Source organism: Panthera tigris, chromosome A2, assembly GCF_018350195.1.
Source record: "Panthera tigris isolate Pti1 chromosome A2, P.tigris_Pti1_mat1.1, whole genome shotgun sequence".
Classification (NCBI taxonomy): domain Eukaryota; kingdom Metazoa; phylum Chordata; class Mammalia; order Carnivora; family Felidae; genus Panthera; species Panthera tigris.
Genome location: NC_056661.1, coordinates 12,709,472 through 12,727,612, shown reverse-complemented (window position 1 = coordinate 12,727,612; position 18,141 = coordinate 12,709,472). Strand labels below are relative to the sequence as shown.

At 56.3% G+C, this 18,141-nt stretch overlaps 1 protein-coding gene across 6 annotated transcripts in view; it reads left to right on the top strand.

Annotated features, from left to right (window-relative positions):
• Positions 1-1,360: 1,360 nt before the first annotated feature.
• Positions 1,361-18,141, top strand: part of CPAMD8 (C3 and PZP like alpha-2-macroglobulin domain containing 8) — an 82,406-nt gene continuing 65,625 nt past the window's right edge. For 5 of the 6 annotated variants that reach the window (XM_042978505.1, XM_042978504.1, XM_042978503.1 and 2 more), the window contains exons 1-11: positions 1,361-1,479; positions 5,193-5,344; positions 6,986-7,008; positions 8,740-8,905; positions 8,983-9,035; positions 9,376-9,393; positions 9,805-9,859; positions 12,069-12,182; positions 13,448-13,532; positions 14,822-14,930; positions 17,296-17,523. In XM_042978505.1, coding sequence (XP_042834439.1) covers positions 1,391-1,479; positions 5,193-5,344; positions 6,986-7,008; positions 8,740-8,905; positions 8,983-9,035; positions 9,376-9,393; positions 9,805-9,859; positions 12,069-12,182; positions 13,448-13,532; positions 14,822-14,930; positions 17,296-17,523 — 1,092 coding nt within the window. In that variant the 5' untranslated portion in view covers positions 1,361-1,390. The remainder of the gene's footprint in view (positions 1,480-5,192; positions 5,345-6,985; positions 7,009-8,739; positions 8,906-8,982; positions 9,036-9,375; positions 9,394-9,804; positions 9,860-12,068; positions 12,183-13,447; positions 13,533-14,821; positions 14,931-17,295; positions 17,524-18,141) is intronic. The other variant, XM_042978502.1, reaches the window with a different exon arrangement.

Genomic DNA, 18,141 nt, shown 5'->3' with positions numbered 1-18,141 from the left:
GCCTGGAGTTTGGACTTGGTCTCAATGAACAGGGAGCCTCGAAGAGTTGGGGCAGGAGGGAAGTGGGGTCAGCATTAGACTTTTAGAGGGCCCTGGGAGCTGGAGTAATCCTCCTAGAGGGGTCAGTGGTGCTGGCTGAAGGTGCTGGAAGGAGGGAGCAGGACTTGGACATGACACAGAGAGGAGGTGCCCCCCCCCCAACCTATGACAATGAGGCCATTGCTCAGGTGGGGACACTCTGGGGGGCAGGACGGGCACCTTGCCCCCAGACAGTAAGGGGTGCCGGCCCAACTTCGCTGTAGGCCAGAGGGGAAAGGCAGGCCCAGAGAGGGAGGGCCTTGGCCGTGGGGATTTGTGGAGAGCAGCAGGGGTGGGGAGAGGGTAAAAATGAGGACCGGCAGCCGGAGGCCCGGGGGGGGGGGGGGGGGGGTGGGTGGGTTGGGGGGGCCAGCTGCACATCTGGTAAGTTCGTCCTTTGCCAGCCTGTTTCCCCAAAGAGCTCCACTCCTGAGGCCGGGTGCACTGCACAAGGTCGCCGGCCCAGGCTCCGGTGGGCGCCCTGCGGGGCGGGGGAGTGAAGACGCCTGGGAGAAGCAGCCGCCCCGGGGGTGGCCGGGGCGGGGCGAGTCCGCGGTGGGGGCCGTGCGGGGGCGGCTGGGGATGAGGCCGAGGAGGCGGAGGAGGCCGGGTGGGGGGCAGTCCCGGGAGGAGGCGGGTTCCAGGAGGATAACGACCCGCGCAAAGGGAAGTTGGGGGCGAAGGACAGCTCGGGTCCGAGGAAGGGGGTGGGCTTGGGTTGGGCCTGGCCGGGGGTGAGTCCAGGGTGGGGTCAAGCCTGGGCAAGGGGCGGGGCGAGACCGGAGAGAGTCCTTGGAGAGGGTGAGTCCCCGGAAGGGAGAGGGGGCGGGTCAGGGTCCGGAAAGGGGGCGGGTCGGGAGGCCGGGCAGGGAGGGGGCGGGGTGTAGGGGGAATAGGGGGTCAGTCGGGTCCGAGGAGCGGGGAGGGCGTGGGCAGGGTATGGGGGGGATCCGCGCAGGGGTCCGGGCAGGGGGCGGGGCTGGTCCAGGAGTGGGTGGGGGCGAGTGGGTGGAGGGGCCGAGTCCGGGGAAAGGCGCGGGGCGGGGCCGGGAGGGGGCGCGAGGGGCGGGGCGGACCCTGGCGGGGGCGGGGCGGGCCCGTGGACGAGGCGGGTCCCGGGAGGGGGCTGGTCCGGGGCTGCCCCAGCTTGGCCCGGCGCGGAGCGGGGCGCATGGCGCCGTGCGCACGGCGCGGGGGCTGCGAACAAAGGGCCCCCGGCGGCGCAGGGGGCACCGCGGCGCTCGGACCCCGGCCCTGGCCCAGCCCCGGCCCGGCCCCCTCCCCGGGCGCGGCGCCCCCGCGGAGCCGAAAAATGTGGGGCGCCCTGCTCGGCCCGCTGCTGTGGCTCCGGCTTCTGCTGCTGTCGCCGCGGGACGGAGTGTGCGCCGCGCCCCAGGCCCCGTGAGTTGCCCCGCGCGGCTGAGGAGGCTGGCTGTCTTCTCGGGGAGGGGGTCCCGGGGACTGGCTCAGAGAGGTGCAGCGACCTGTCCGAGGCTACACAGCCTCCGCACTGGGCGGGACCTTGTCCCTTGACTTCCAGGGGTCGGGCTGGGAAGGGGTCCCCCTGAGCCTTCTTGAGGGGGCCACATCCAAGTACAGGGAGTCCCCAGAGCTAGGGCTGCGAGGCCAGCGCCTCCTCCCCAGCTCGCCCCCTTGGCGTGACGGGGGCTGTCGTCTTGGGTGGCGATTTCAAGTTGCCCGTGGCATGAAGGTAAGAGGTGCGTGTCTTGGCTGGGAAATAGGAGAGACCTACCGTTCCGTTTTCCTTGGGAGGGCGTGGTGGTGGGGAGGAAGTGTTTGTTTTGCTTCCACATTTTTCTTGAAGTTTGCCTACAGAGCTTCTGGTGAGTTGACACAGTGAGGAGGTGAATTAACTAGCTGCTAAGGAGAATCCCCCGTGAGCTGGCGTCCTCGGGAGTATTTCCAGACCTGCAAGGCGGTGGGTTCAGGGGGGCTGCCTGGAGCTGCCCAAGTTCAGCCGTTGAGGCGGGCCTCGGTCTTCATGAGGTGGCTTGTTCAAGCAGTGCTTGTTTAGTCCAGAAAATAGGCCAATAGTGGGGCTAGGGGGGGTCGTGTCACTTCCAGCCACAGCTCCTTTGGGACCACAGTTTGAGAAGTAAGACACCGTACTGTGCCGGTGCCCCTGGACCCTGTGAAATTGGAATCCAGCAAATTTTTGTCCTGATCTTTCAAAGCGAGCGTCCCTTAAACACAGAGGTTTTCAGCCGGGTTGGGTGGGGCGGGGGTGGGGGAGTGGGGAGGGGGTTGTTTCCCTGGTGGTCGTTTGGCAATCCCAGGGGCGTTTTTGCTTGGCGTCTAGGGGAGGCAATGCTTCTGGAATCTACTGAGTGGAGGCCAGGGATGCTGCTCAACATTTTGCCACACCCAGGTCCTCCGCCACCACAAAGCTTGACCTGGCCCGAAATTAGAGACCCTGCCTTCTAAGGGCAAGTTCAGAGTCTCCGAGTTGCAGAGTTTCAAGCACTTCTCGGGAGTGTGGGCCTCTGACTAAAGTCATCCTGGGATATTACCTTCTGTCGAGGGAAATGTAGTCCCTGTGCTGGAGACACGGGCTAGGAAATGAACTTGCAGAATTACTGACCCGGGGTTCTAGATTCGTCGGCCTCTAGGCCAGAGCTGTGGGATCCTGTTTTGGGAACAGCCCTGGATACCCGCTTCTGAGATCCATGTGATTTTTGCATGAGGGATCCCTGACCCCAGAGAGCAGCGTGGGTTTGCACCCTGTAGTAAGACCAGTGCTGTCTGCTGTTTACCATACACTGCCTTTCCCAGGCTGGGACCTTCTGAGACCAAAGGATGAGAAGCCAGTTGTCGGTCCACATGCCCAGGGCATGCATCAGGTCAACAGTGCTTGGGTAGCAAGCATCCCAACAGCTGCAACTCCTGAACCTCAGGGAGAGTTCATGTGGTTTCTTCGGGCTCTCTGGGGTCTCCGGGTGAAAAATCTACCTCAGCTCTGGACAAAGGCTTTACGAAGTGACCAAGGAAAATGAACACGGGGGTTGTATATTCCCCAGATGCTCGTCCATACTCTGCATGGGCTATGTGGGAGGCCCTAGAGGTCAGCTGGGAGCTGGGAGATGGAAAGAGTATTCCTTTTTTTTTTTTTAAGTTTATTTATTTATTTTGAGAGAGAGAGAGAGAGGAAGTGGGGGGAGGACAGAGAGAGAAAGAGAGAGAGAGAATCCCAAGCAGGCTCCGCACTATCAGCCAGGAGCCCGACGCGGGGGGCTTGAACTCACGAACTGCCAGATCATGATCCGAGCCGAAGTCGGATGCTTGACCGGCTGAGCCACCCCAGGCTCCGCAAGAGTATTTCTAAAGGAGACGGGGTTCCCATGCTGCCGCACCACAGGACACATGGGAAGCCAGAGTCATTGCATGCCTGGGTCCGTGGTGGAATTAGATAATACACAGCACGTACTTAGTGTGACGATGCGCTCCAGGAAGCATGGTTATGTACCCAGGGTCACCGCCCGCTATGTGAACTGCTGAGAGGAGACGCTGCACAGGGGAGCTCGGGGTCTTTACCGGTTCCAGTCATCGCTGGATCTGGGCTGTGTACCTACCAAACTGGGGTCTTTGCAGATTCCCATCAGTGCTGGAGTTACATGGTACTTGGTTTGTACATGGTATGTCCCGAGGTCCTTGTGGGCCCCGAACAGTCCTGAAGTAGGACAGTGCATGTAGGAACCCAGGATTCGTGAACTCTGGCCACTGTTCAAGCTGGACGGAGCGCGGTGGGCTCCCAGGGTCGGTGCTGTGGCCAGATGGTACTCAACAGGAACCCACCGCGTCTTTTGAAATGCTCGATTTGTCACGAAGTTTTAACGAAGTCCGCTTCGTCCACAATTTTTTCTACGGATTGAGCTTTTAGTGTCGTAGTCACAAAACGTCTGCCTAACCCGAGCGCACCGAAGCCTTTCTCCTATGTTTCCTTCTGGTGCTTTTAGAGTTTTACCTTTAGATCTCTGACCCGGTTTGAGTTCACCTGAGTGTAAGATGTTCGGTAAGGGTCTAAATTCGTCTCTTTGTCGTGTGAACGTGGGGTTGTCCCAGAGAGGATCTTGAGAAACAAAAATCTCTCCTAATCTCATTGCCTGGCCTCGTGTTTTGCCTTTTGCCTGTTTCCTTCTGGTGCCTGTAGTTCTGCACCGTTGGGTTTCTGCCTTTGCTGTCTAGGCTCTTGGTGTTTACTGTTGCATCGTGAGCAGTTTTCGTGGTTACAGGTGAATAAGACCTCTTGATTATCCATGGAAGGTTCTAGAATAACAGAGGCAGGAACTCAGGTGAGGAGGACCTGTACCTCAGGTCGGGTGCCCTAAGGGCATCCCAAGGCTCTCCCCTGTCCGAATGCGATCTGCTGCATGTTCCTTCTCCTTCCGGAGCGACTGCTTTCCCATCTGGAAAGTGAGATGATGCTACTTATTCTCCAGGAATATCTTCACGGTTAGTTGAGCTGAGGATTTTCAGAAAGAGAGGGCCGTTTTGGTTCCACTGTTCACAGAGCATTTCCTGTTTCAGGCCATTTTGTTGATTTTCAGGGTTTTGTTCTTTAAATGCTGCAGGAAGCTCCTTGCTTCTTGCCACTGGGCTCTGGAGTCTGGCTGCCTCGGTTCGAAACCTGGGTTGGGCACATGACTTGGCTTTGTCCAGGGCTTAATTTCTGACTCTGTAAATGGGTGGTTTGAGCACATCTCCCAGGGCGGCTGTGAGGATGAAGTGGGATCCGGTCAGTTCCTCGGGGGAGTATTTCGCCGTGTTGGTGCGGCAGGAGCAAAGGTCCTGGGGCAGAATGAGCTGACTAAAAAGGCCCGAGGCCAGAATGCAGACACTGAAGGAGGGGCGCGGCGCTGGGTAGATACAGAGAGGCCAGATTCTTACCTAATCCGGGGACTTCAGAGATGAATAAGCCAGCCCCTGGTTTCCAGGAGCTCACAGGTTGGTGGGGGACACAGATAACATAAAATGACAGTGTCATCGTGGTGTGGTCAGGCATAGGTAGAAGACCACCCAGGGAGTACCCTGACGCAGCCAGAGTGGCAAGGAGGCCGGAAGTGGGTCAGTTTCACTCAGGTTCTCCTCTCCTACAGGGGCTATTTGATTGCTGCACCCTCTGTCTTCCGCTCGGGAGTGGAGGAAGTCATCAGTGTGACCATCTTTAACTCCCCAAGGGATGTCATGGTCCAGGCTCAGCTGGTGGCCCAGGGCGAGGCGGTGGCACGGAGCCAGGGAGCCATCCTGGGTAGGTCCCTGGGGTGCTTCCTTCGTCTCTCTTTGTAAAGTGGCCTTTACTGCCTGGCCAGGGCTCAGGCCGTGCGGGCACTGCTTTGCTTCTCTCCCACCCCACCTCCCAGCAGGAGAGGGAGAGCGGGTTGCCTTTTCCCCCTTTTCCAGATGGGAAGAGTAAGACCCGGGAGGGGCAGCCACCTGCCCTGTCTGGGAAATCAGAGTCCGTTGTTCCTCGGCAGCCCAGGTTCTGTGGGTGCCGATCCGGATGGAGCCGGGAACCCTTCTGTGTCAGCTTTGGCTAGAGGTGGGGCCTGGACCCAGAGGGAATCGCAGGACCATTTCAGACCTTTTGTTGAGCTTCTAGCACCCCTGTGGTGTTAGGCCCAGACCTGGGCTTACAGCCAGACTATCACTGAGTTGAGCTCAGGCCCCCAGCCAGCCTCTCCCCTGCCGCCCTTGGTGAACCTCAGATAACAACAATGCTGGCCTCCTGGACAGAGCTGGTGAGAGCAGGGACCTGTCCAGCAGGACAGACAACTCGTTCTTCACGCAGAGTGTGATTTGGCCACAGGAGACACAGAGACGATGTCCGGGCTCTCAGGCCCACAAGGCAGTACCTGTCCCCCAGGGAGACGAGGGAGAGGCTGACCTGGAGTGGAAACCGGGAGAGGGCTTGGGCAGGTGGGAGCACAGCAGTCCTGTTGGCCAGTCCCCAAACCCAGATCAGGTTGGCTTCAACAACAGTGTTTATGGGCTGTCACAACTAGAAAAGGCCACTGACGTCACTGGCTGTCTCCCAGGCTCACTTCTGGATGGGCCTGTGTCTCCCCAAAGTTGAGAGAGTAAGCGGTTCTCAAGACCTCTGAGAAATGTCCCATCATTCCCTCTGATTGTTCTATCTTGAGTCATGTGCTCAATCCTGACCCAACCTCCGGGACTGGGGAAGCCAATGCTGATTGGCCCATTTTGGGTCATGTGTTCAACTCTGAACCAATCACTGTGGCTGAGGGAAGACCTATGTAGATTTGCACAGAGCCCCAAGAGAGATGGGCAGACCCCCACCAAGCCTCATGAATTGGGAGCTGGGGAGGTGGCGCCCCGAAGGAAATCAGGGTTCTGCTAGTGGAAAATGGGGAATGAGTTTTGGGAGGCAAAAACAGTAGATGCTAAATCAAGTCTTAGAGGCTAGAAAGCCCAGAGAGTGTCAGAATGGTAAATGATTCTGTTTGGGTAAAGAGAGAGGTGATGGGAAAATAGATCTACTGGAGTGAGGTCCACTGGGGACTTCAGTCTCCTCTTCTTTCTCTCCACCCTTCTCCTTGTTCCACTCCCCTGGAGTTTTCCCTTTGCTCTCTTCAAGCTTACCTTGGGTAGGGGCCAAGGGTGAAGTGAATTGAATACAGGCTGGCCAACTTTCCCCTGAATAACTCAGCCTTGTCCATCCCCTCTGGCCTTCAGCTTTCACCACCTAGGAGGAAACATCTCATTTTTCCCAATCCCAGCCCAGGCCAGACCAGCATGACCCAGTGTGTGTGTTTGTCTACAGAAAATCCCTCTGGGTAGAAAAGGCTCCTAGTTGTAAGACTGCAGCTCAGGGAGGCAGGAAAACAGAGCTCCCAATTTAACTGTTGTCATTTAATTTTTATTTTTGTAGATAAAGGAACAATCAAACTCAAGGTAAGCTCTGAATTTTTAAAATCATAAATCCTACCTTGGAAATAATTGATTTGAAATGGAGCGAGAGAAGTTGCATGTGTGGTGAGAAAAATGAAGAAAAAATTGAGAAAAGGAGAAAGCTCACCTGTAATCCCATCCCCTATACTTTTCCCTTTTGTGTTTCCCATAAATCTTCATCCACATAAAGACATTTCTAGGGATGCCTGGGTGGCTCAGTTGGTTGAGTCTGGCTCTTTTTTTTTTTTTTTTTTAATGTTTATTCTTGAGAGAGAGAGTACACGTGAATGTGTGCATGCTAGGTGGGGAGGGGCAGAGAGAGGGGGACAGAGGATCTGAAGCGGGCTCTGCACTGACAGCAGCCAGTTCGATGTGGGGCTCAAACTCATGAACAGAGAGATCATGACCTGAGCTGAAGTCGGATGCTCAACCAACTGAGCCACCAGGCGCGCCAAGCGTCGGACTCTTCATTTTCTCTGTCTCCCTCTCTCTCTGCCCCTCCCCTGCTCACGCTTGCTCTCTTTCTCAAAGCAAATAAATAAACTTAAAACAAAAAGGTATTTCTTTCATCGTTGCAATTAAAGGGTAGACACCCTGGCGTTTCCTGCTCTTTTCTCTTAACACACTGCATAAACATACGTCCGTGTGTTCAAGCCTCTATAATTGTAATTTGCCCTTTATTGTAAACAGCATCCTACTGGATCTTTTTTTATGTACTAATTTACTAACCCTCTCCACCTTGTACATGGTTAGATTTTTTTTAAAAGGTTGTTTTCAGGGTTTTGGTAATGTAATCTGAAAGTTGCAAGCGTCTTTGTGCACAAAGATCTATTAGCATTCTAAATTATTTTTAATGTTTATTTATTTTTGAGAGACAGAGAGAGAGGGACAGAGCGCAAGCGGGTAGAGGCAGAGAGAGAGGGAGACCCAGAATCCGAAGCAGGCTTCAGGCTCCGAGCTGCCAGCACAGAGCCCGACGCGGGGCTCGAACCCACGAACCATGAGATCACGACCTGAGCCGAAGTCGGATGCTTAACCGACTGAGCCACCCAGGCGCCCCCCCCGCCTTTTTTTTAAATTTTGTTTTTAATGTTTATTTATATTTGAGACAGAGAATGGAGACCTTTTTGCTTGTCACAATTGGGGAGGGCACTTAGTGGGAGCTCCGAACCCCCCAAGTGCCCAGGACCGCCTTCACGACCAAGAAAGAGTCAGCCCCAGATGTCGATAGTTGGGAAACCCTTGATAAGTCCTCTTGAACTACAGGTCGGCTTTCTTGTGAATCAGAAAGCAGGGCTGCCCTGGACAGGGGTTAAGATTACACACTGTCCCTGGCCACTGCACATCAGAAGGCACTCTTCACAGGATTGGTGCTGTGGATTTGTAAGAGACCACGAAGGGGTAGGACAGGGGACCAGGGGATCTGCAGACTAGAGACGCCCAAAAAAGGTCTTGGGCTCCTCAACTCTTAGACTGGCTCCTGCTGAGTGATTCTCAGCTTGTGTGGGGGGAGATTCTGGCTCCACTGGCAGTGGCCGGAGACATTTCTGGCTGTCATGACTCGGGGGGTGAGGGTCCTGCCGCCATGCAGTGGGCGGAGGCCAGGGATGCTCCTCAACACCCTGCAGTGACAGGATGGCCCCCGCTGCAACGAATGATCCAGCCCTTCAGGGTCAGCAGCGCCGAGGTTGAGAAATGCCGTGTCGTTCGCCAAGTTCTGTGCTCTGCCTGCAGGTGCCCACGGGCCTCCAGGGCCAGGCCCTCCTGCAGGTGTGGGGCCGCGGCCGGCGGGCAGAGGAGGGCCCCCTCTTCCACAACCAGACCTCCGTGACTGTGGACGGCCGGGGCGTCTCCGTGTTCATCCAGACGGACAAGCCAGTGTACAAGCCCCAGCACCGAGGTGGGCGGCTCGTGCAGGCTTGCGGGGAGGGCCGGCCATGGCCTGAGCTGCTGCATGACTGTCTCCTTTCCTTCCAGTGCTTATAAGCATCTTCACTGTCACCCCAAACCTGAGGCCTGTCAGCAGGAAGGTGAGAGCAGCATCTAAAACCGTGTGCCTGGATAAACTTAACAAAAAACCCCCCAAAACCAAAAAACACCAATAAAACCATGTGCCTGGAACACCCCCCCCCCCCAACCGGGACCACCTGGCCAGGGGCACCACCAGCAACGGGTCTTTCTTCCCAATTCCTTCCGGTTTCTACCTCCGTTCTCGTTTTTCCCTGTGGCTCCGAGTCCCCTGGGGAGCCAGGGGGAGGTCCGTGGGACACGGGGAGGCCAGAGCACTGGTGGGCATGTGGCAGCGTGCTCAGAGGGCGGGGGCTTTATAGGGGGGTTTGCTCACTGCCTGCCTGCCTGTCTGTGTTGCAGCTAGAAGCCTACATTCTGGTGAGTGCAGCTTGGACTTGGGGCCGGTTAACCTGCTCTCTGCAGACCTGGTCTGTCTTCCCCGACTGTCTGCTGTCGAGGTAGATCCTGCCTGTCCCAGCACCTCCCAAGCCGGGGGCCGGGTCCATCCCGGGCCCCGGATCTGCCCTGGGACAAGCCAAGTGTGTGTCTGTCTGTAGATTTGCACACAGCTCCCTAAACGAGGAGCAGATCTGGCCCCTTTGTCCCCGTGTTCGCACACAAGTCCCTTCAGCGCCTTGAGGGTTCATTTGCTCCCGTGTAAATGGCTAATCTGGGGGCCTGTCCTCCGTGCTTGTCGCACCCGAGAGAGAGAGAGGGCTCGGGGGTGCTCGCGTGCGTCGGACACAAGCCGGGCGCCCTGAGTTCACTATGCGCGCTTGTCCCCCGCAGGACCCCAGGGGCTCGAGGATGATGGAGTGGAGACACTTGGAGCCACTCTGCTGCGGTAAACCTCTTCCCGTCCCCTCCCCTTCTTCCTTCTGCGGCTTGGGGGCTGCACCTTTGGGCGGCAGGTGCAACAGATCTTCCAGGAAGATAGAATGTGCTCTGCCTGGGACCCCACCAGCCCTTCCCTGCAGCGTGGCACCCCCACCCATGCTTCTCTGGTCCCGGCATCCGGCTGGGGCTCCTGCACATAACTTGAGGCCTTTCGGGACTATCACGGTCTTGTTTGTGGGCGCCAACCCCCCCCCCCCACATCTTCCTCCCAGCGTAGGTGTTTCGTGTCATCATCCCCTCGGGGGCTCCTGGACCCCCGACTGCCTCTGCGAGCCGGATGTAAGAGTGCAGCGTCTCTAGAAGGCTTGGGGAGGGCTGACGAGCAGGGACAGGGCTTCCTTGAGTTCGGAGCCTGGGGCTGCACGGGCTGCGGCGGAGCCAAGGGCAGGACAACTCTCTCTCTTTTCCTGTCAGTGGGGCACTGACATTGCCGCTGACAAAGGGTGAACTTCCAGGCCAGCGGGGGAGGCAGACATCGACTAAGCGATAACAGGCGATGACATCCGCCATGATGAGTGCTAGGAAGGAGAAATACAAACCGAGAGAGAGCAGAATGGAGTTGTCGCCCAGCCTGGGGCAGCAGAGACAATCCTGGAAGCCTGCCGGGAGGAAGAGCCTTTCCAGCAACGAAGTGAAGAAGGAGCAGAAGTTAGCCAGGAAAAGTGGGGGGACAGGGAACGCATTCCAGACAGAGGCCAGTGAATGTCAGGGAGAGTGAGGCTGGGAACAGGAGGGAGGCCCCGGGAGTCAGGAGTGCTGACAGCAGAAGCAGCAGTGAGATCGGGGCGTCTTGGATTGCGGGGAGGTGTGTGGACTTGATCTGAAGAACACAGAGGAAGGGAACGGCTAGCCTCCCGTTTAAAACACCCCTTGCAGGGCGCCTGGGTGGCTCAGTCGGATAAGCATCAGACGTCGGCTCAGGTCGTGATCTCACGGCTTGTGAGTTCAAGCCCTGTGTCGGGCTCTGTGCTGGCGGCTCAGATCCTGGAGCCTGCTTCGGATTCTGTGTCTCCCTCTCTCTCTCTGTGTCCCTCCCCCACCTAGGCTCCCTGTCTCTCTCTCTCTCTCTCAAGAATAAATAAACATTAAAAAGAATTTTTTAACCCCCTTGTGATATATGTAGACCAGAGGTGCTCAACTGGTGTGATTTTGCTCCTGGCTGAGGCCCCGTAGAAAAAATGCACGCTGGCGACATGTACCCTAAGTGTCCTCTGACCATCAAAGGCTCAGAATACGTGAGGAAAGGGACCTTTGGCCGTCGCGTTTTCCAATTCCAGAGTGGCGGAGAGAAGCAGAGGGTGCTGTTGGAGTCTGGGTTTTCGCGGGAGTCCCAGTGAGAACTGCCGGCACGGTGTCCCTGTTGGGGACAGGCAGAGCGCGTCACACTCAGCGGTTTGGAGTCTACGCACCCCTTCAGACTCCCCCGCGGCGGGGCGCGTGCAAAATGCCGCCCTGACTCTCCTCCCAGTATCCGCTCCAGCCGGGGTTCCAAGGAGCAGACCCAGGGCAAAGGCTGCCCCCTGTCCCGGAGGCCGCTGGCATTTCCGGCTGCCCATTTGCAGGGAGAGCAGTGCCCGGTCTTGAAGCCTGTTGAGAATCCGTGTTCAGTTTGGGTAGCAAACTGGTGGGCAGGGGGTGGGTTCAGCCCCCCAGGGGATGTAGCATTCCGTGGGGGATACTTGGGGGTCGCCGTGACGTGGGGGGAGGAGCTACTGGCATCGCGTGGGTGGAGGCCAGAGATGCCACTCAGTGTCCTACGATGTCCCCAACCGTGGACTGCGACCCAGCCCCAAATGTCAGCAGTGCCGAGGCTGGGAATTGGCTCAGGCGGGAAGCAGAGTGGCTGAGCGTGGTGCCCTGTCTCCATGGCCTGTCACCTCCCTGTCCGCGTGGCGTCTTGGCCACAGGGCTCCCCCAGGAAGCTGAAGGGTGGCCTCTCTCCACATCTCTCACCTTCAGCCCGCGGGGGAGCTTGTTGGGCACAGACCCCCCGCCAGCCCGGGCCTTGGCCTCGTCTCTGGTTCCCCCGAGGTTTGGCTCTGGGAAGGGTGGGGGGTGCAGGTCCCCGGGGTGCCTCTGTTCCGTCCTTGCTGCACCCAGCTGGCACCCTGCACGTGCACTCGCCCCAGGATGACGGGTGGTCTCTCTTCACACAGGCGTCGCCAACGTGACCTTCCCCCTGTCCGACCAGCCGGTGCTGGGAGAATGGTTCATTTTTGTCGAAATGCAAGGCCACGTGTACAACAAGTCCTTCGAAGTTCAGAAGTATGGTAAGCCAGAGAATGTTGGGATCTTGGGATTTCACATCTGGGAGAAACCACAGACTCAGTGGTGACGTCGGTGATGGGGGTGAGTGGCAGGAGCCCCGTTCACTGGGGGATCAGTGCAGAGAGCTGGGCGCTTTGTCATTTCCTTCTTTAAAGGATTGTCATGAACCATACGTGACAAAATTGGCCGTCTTAACTACTCGTAAGTGTATACTTCTGTTGTGTTAAGGATATTCATGTTGTTGGACAGCCATCACCAGCATCCATTTCCAGATCTTTCTCATCCTTCAGTCTGAAACTTGGTCCCCATTAAACGCTGACCCCTTGTCCCCTCCCCCAGCCCTTGGCACCCTCCATCCTACTCGTTGTTCCTCTGGGTCTGACTCGTCTAGGTGCTTCATGTGAGCGGGATCATACGGTATTATCCTTTTGTGTCTGGCTTATTTCACTCAGCATAATGGCCTCCAGATTCATCCATACTGTAGCAGAATTCCCTTCCTTTTTTTAAATTTAAATTTAAAATTTTCATTTTGAGAGAGAGAGAGAGAGAACATGTATGCAAGTGGGGGAGAAGGGCAGAGGCAGAGAGAGAATGTTACGCAGGCTCCACCTCGGTGCAGCCCCTGACGCGAGACTCGATCTCACAACCCTGGGATCATGACCTGAGCCGAAATCAAGAGTTGGAGGGATGCTCAACCAACTGAACCACCCAGGCGCCCCAAATTTCCTTCCCTTTTAAGTCCACTTCTTTTGGTTCTTTCATTGTTTTCCCGAGGAAAGGCATTTCTCGCCTTGTGTAACAAGCTCGAAGGACCAGGGTCTTTACGTTTCCTCTGGGCTGCTCCCTTGCTCCCCAAGCTGCACAGGGTGACCAGATGGCTGGATGCTCCCAAGGCTGAGTCGTGAAGCAGAGAACCCCTCCAGCTGCAAGCACTCTCCAGCCACCCCTAGTTGGTCTAGGACCTGGCCACTTGGGCGCTTCTGGGCTGGGCTGCATTCAGAGCATGTGGCCTAAAAGTGATGAGATGTGGACCTCCTGAGAAAAAAGGGGTGTGGGTCTCTCCGAAAATAGGAAATAGAGGTGGGTCAGCAAAATCCCCAGAATGCTGCCCTTATTCAGCGAAGGGTGGTGTGTATTTCTGTGGGGTTGGCTGCTCCGTGGCGGGGGCTGCGGCTTTGCTGTTAACGCCTCCAACACCTCCAGTACTTTCTGAGGCCACCCCAGCGGTGGAACCCGCCCTTCCCTCTTCTCTGCTCTCTCCTTCCAGTGTTGCCAAAATTTGAGCTCCTTATTGACCCGCCCCGGTATATCCGGGACCTGGACACATGCGAGAAGGGCACCGTGAGGGCCAGGTGAGGAAGAGGTGGTCAGCATGGGTAAGCCCCTCCCCCTGGGGGCGGGGAAACACGCCCAGGACACGCCCCCACCGCAGGCCCCTCCCTGGGACACGCCCCCATGACATGCCCCTCCCTGGGACATCCCCTACAGGCATGCCCCTCCTCCCTCAGGTATCCTCCCCCTCCTCCTGGGGGGAGACCCCCAGGGACCCCTTCCAGGGACTCCCTCTTCCTTGCAGACAGCACCCACAGTGAGTGGGCTGACCCACAAGGGATTTCTTGAAGGGGTTGCCTGTCTAATGACCAGATTGGTGACCAGGTCCAAAGTGGGCGTCGACCAGAGGGTGTCCAGAGACACTGTCCCTTTTGGGGGCTCTGAGGGAGAGCCCACCCAGCCTTGTGTTCCCGCTGAGCTCTGCCACCTGCCAGAGGTTGTGGCTGAGGCGGTTCTCCTGCCCTCCTCTCCTCCAGCTGTGTGTGTGTGTGTGTGTGTGTGTGTGTGTGTGTGTGAAGTAATCTCTACCCCAAACGTGGGGCTCGAACTCACCACCCTGAGATCAAGAGTCACACGCTTTACTGACGGAGCCCGCCAGGTTCCCCAGCTGGGTGTGTTTAAAACCCAAGGATGTTGTCAACTCTCCTTAAATACAATTAAAAAAAAAAATACAGTCCAAGGATGTGTGGGAGACACACACATTTTTTTAATAGTCTAGAAAATACCATCAAAGTGCCTGGCATTATTTTTGTTATTCGCTGTGATCGTCCCTCTTGCTCCTGTGCCCCTGTAAGCAGGTGTCCCCTCTGCATAGGGCATGACAAAGATATGTGTAAGTTTTACCAGCATCTCTGAGAGGATAGGTTTATTCCCGTTCTCTGGGTGAGGAAACCAAGACTCAGAGAAGTCAGAGCCTTGGTTCAGAACTGCACTCACCAGGGCTCTGAGACCCGGGCTTCCCTGGTGCCCACGGCTGTTTGCTCCCCTGTACTGTCCTGCCCCAACAAGTTGGCCAGGCCCTGTGGTCGTCTCACATACCCTCCTGCTCTTGGGTTCAGAGTTCCTCTCTGACCCTTGGTCTCTTTTTCTCTCAAACATAAATCTTGGGGCAGAGGACTGTAGGCCCCTGACATTATCTCTCCTGGCTCTGGGTTGTGGAAAGGGCTGTAAGCAGAGAATGTAGGAGGGCGAAGGAGCCCTGTATCAGCTGCCATACCAGTGGCCACGACACGGGGGGCTTGGTCTTCCTGAGACCGACCCTCTCCTGCTGCTCTGTGTGAAATTAACTCCCTTTATCCTTTTGTTCCAGGTATACCTTTGGGAAACCTGTCTCGGGGACCTTGATGATCAATATGACTGTAAATGGTGTGGGGTACTACAGCCAGGAGGTGGGGCGCCCCGTCCTCAGAACCACCAAGGTAAGGAGCAGGGGCCCCAGGGCCGCTTAGCCAATGGATCCCTTCCTGCAGGGAAGGCTTCAGCTCCGTGATCGTTCAGTTTATTTTACTTTCTTTTTTTTTTTTAAGTTTATTTATTTATTGAGAGAGGGAGGGCACCAGTGGGGAAGGGGCAGAGAGAGAGAGAGGGCTAGAGAGTCCCAAGCAGGTCCTGCACCACCAGTACAGAGCCCGACGCGGGGCTCGAACCCACAAACTGAGATCATGACCTGAGCTGAAGTCGGACACTTAACCGACTGAGCCACCCAGGCGTCCCTTATTTTTTTTTTTTAAGTTTACTTATTCATTTTTGAGAGAGAGAGAGAGAGAGAGAGTGAGCGGGAGGAGGGCAGAGAGAGAGAGGGAGAGAGAGAACCCCAAGCAGGCTCCGTGCTGTCAGCACGGAGCCTAATGTGGGGCTCGAAGCCACAAACCGTGAGATCATGACCTGAGCCGAAACCAAGAGTCAGACGTTTAACTGACTGAGCCACCCAGGCGCCCCTCCCCAAAATAGTTTCATTGAGATACAATTCACATACCATACGATTCAAATATTCTTATAGAATGTAGGATTTGGGGGTTGGGGGCATATTCAGAGTGTGCAACAGTTGCCACAGCCCAGTTTTAGGATAATCTCCACCATCCTCCCCAAATCCCTCATGCCCTTTTGTGATTAATCTCTTTCCACCCCCAGCCCTGGGCAACCACAGATCTGCTTTCTGTCTCTATGGATTTTGGGCGTTCATTTTGGACGTTCCGTACACATGGAATCACACACTATATGGTCTCAGCGTCTGGCTTCTTACCCCCCAGCACGATGTTTTCAAGGTGCATCTACAGTGTAGCGCGTGTCAGGGCTTCATTCCTTTCTGTGGCCGAGTAATATTCCATCATGCAGAGGGACCACATTTTGTTTATCCGTTTGCCCGGCGATGGCCATCTGAATTGTTTTCCACTTTTCGGCTATTACCGCTGCTGCTGCTCTGAACGCTCGCGTCCAGGTTTTTGTGGGGCTGGCCCGTGTTCATTTCTCTTGGATGTGGCGTCCCTAGGTCGTGTGGTATGGAATTAAATAAAGAAGCCACCTGAGTAAGAACGTGCAGAGGCCGTTGATTCGGAGCTTGCTGTAGCAAGGGAGTCAGCCGCCATCACCTGCGTTTGGCAGGCTTGACGCTTGGTCGTGAGAAACAGGGAGGGTTTCGCGTGTGCCCCGGTTGGAGGCTGTGGGTGTTTGGGGGAAGCTGTCACCACCTGACTAGAACGGGAGCATCCGGTGAGATTGGTTAGGGGTGCATGTGTGGCTTTCTCAGTTCGTTCAAAGAAGTAGGGGCAGCCGGCTGGGTGGCTCAGCCGGTTAAGCGTCCCACTTTAGCTCAGGTCATGATCTCACGTTTTGTGGGTTCGAGCCCCGCGTCGGGCTCTGTGCTGACAGCTCAGAGCCTGGAGCCTGCTTCCGATTCTGTGTCTCCCTCTCTCTCTGCCTCTCCCCTGCTCATGCTCTGTGTCTCTCAGAAAGAAATAAACATTTTTTAAAAAATTAAAAAAAGACAAGAAGTAGGGGCAAAAAAAAATCAGAGAAGCTGCCCGTGGTTAATCAAGTCCTGGCCGTGTGGGGCTGGTTGTTATGGGGGTTTGGCTTCTTCCTGGGGGTCAGACTTTCTACAAGGCTGGTGTATAGGCAATGGGTTGGCCATTTTTCTATGTGGTCTGGCCAACCTGTTACCCATTTGTAGATTCAGTGGTAGCTATGTTTAGCCATTTGAAACTCCCAGACTGTTTTCCAAGGCGGCTGCATGATTTCACACTCCCGTGCGTGTAAAGTTTTATAACCTGGCTCAGTTGTGAGCGTGCCGCCCCGTACGTGCACACACATCCTGGGGATCCTCTGTCTCTGCAGGGGCCTCCGGCACTGAACCCTGTCCTCCCCGCAGGCTGTGGTGCCCTAGCCTTAATTGTCTGGTTTGCTGAGTAATGTACTCCAAAGCTGTTCCTGGATGGACTTACTCGCCCGGCTCCTGGCTGGGTCCTGGGGTAGGGGGTGAATGGGAGCGTTCTGTGCCCCAGGAGCGGGAGCGAGTGCTCCAAAGTGGGGGCGACTTGGTTCAAATCCCTGTCCTGCTGTCTGTGGGAGGGTGAGCAACTTACTACAGAAGCCTTCACCTCCTCTGCCTGGTGGGACCGATGCCCTTCCTCCCTGGGTCATATTGCATATCCAACAAGGGATCCAGTGACCCCCTGGGCCTCCAAGCGGCTGGAGAGTCCTGGACTTCACATGTGTTTTTGAGAGTCGTTCACTGAAACCACTCTGACCCCGAGTGAGCACGTTCTGGGCGTTTCCTGCCTCCAGATCCACGGCTCCCAGGACTTCGACATCTGCGTGAAGGACATGATCCCAGCCGATGTCCCCGAGCACTTCCGGGGCACCGTCAGCATCTGGGCCACGGTGGTCAGTGTGGACGGGAGCCAGCAGGTGGCCTTTGATGATTCCACTCCTGTCCAGAGGCAGCTGGTGGATGTCCGCTACTCCAAGGACACCAGGAAGCAGTTCAAGCCTGGCCTGTCCTACGTGGGAAAGGTAAGCGCTAGGGATAGAGCCCAGCAGGGGCCGTCTGAGGGCGCAGGCTCCGCACCACCTCCCGCCCCAGCCCCCCCGCCCCCCGAGGACCACCGAGAATCCACGGCAGTGGGTCCCATCACGGTGACTCTGCGGAGGACGGTGTCCTTTAATTACATTGTATAACCTTTGCTGTCTGGGGACCAGGGCCTCCTCTGCTGACTGTGGCAAGAGCTGGTACTGGGCCCAGGGTGAGGGGACTGGGCATTTTGCTCCACCTAAAAGGATGGTCTGCTTTAGTGGACGTAGATAGACATTCGTGTATCTACAGCGTTAAACCAAGGCGTTGTAAAGCCATTCATTCGGTTTCTCTCAGGCAATGCCTTTCCTATTTGGGTCGACTTATTTCTGGATGAACTAATATCCAAGGGAATGCCCCAAAAGGCAGATCTCCTGTCCCTGAGACAGACTGATTCGATCTCCTGGGGGAAAGTGGCGTTTTGTGTGTATGTGTGTGTTTTCTTTAATGTTTACTTATTTTTAAGGGGAGTGAGGGGCAGAGAGAGAGGGAGACCCAGAATCCGAAGCGGGCTCCAGGCTCTGAGCTGTCAGCACAGAATCTGATGTGGGGCTCAAGCT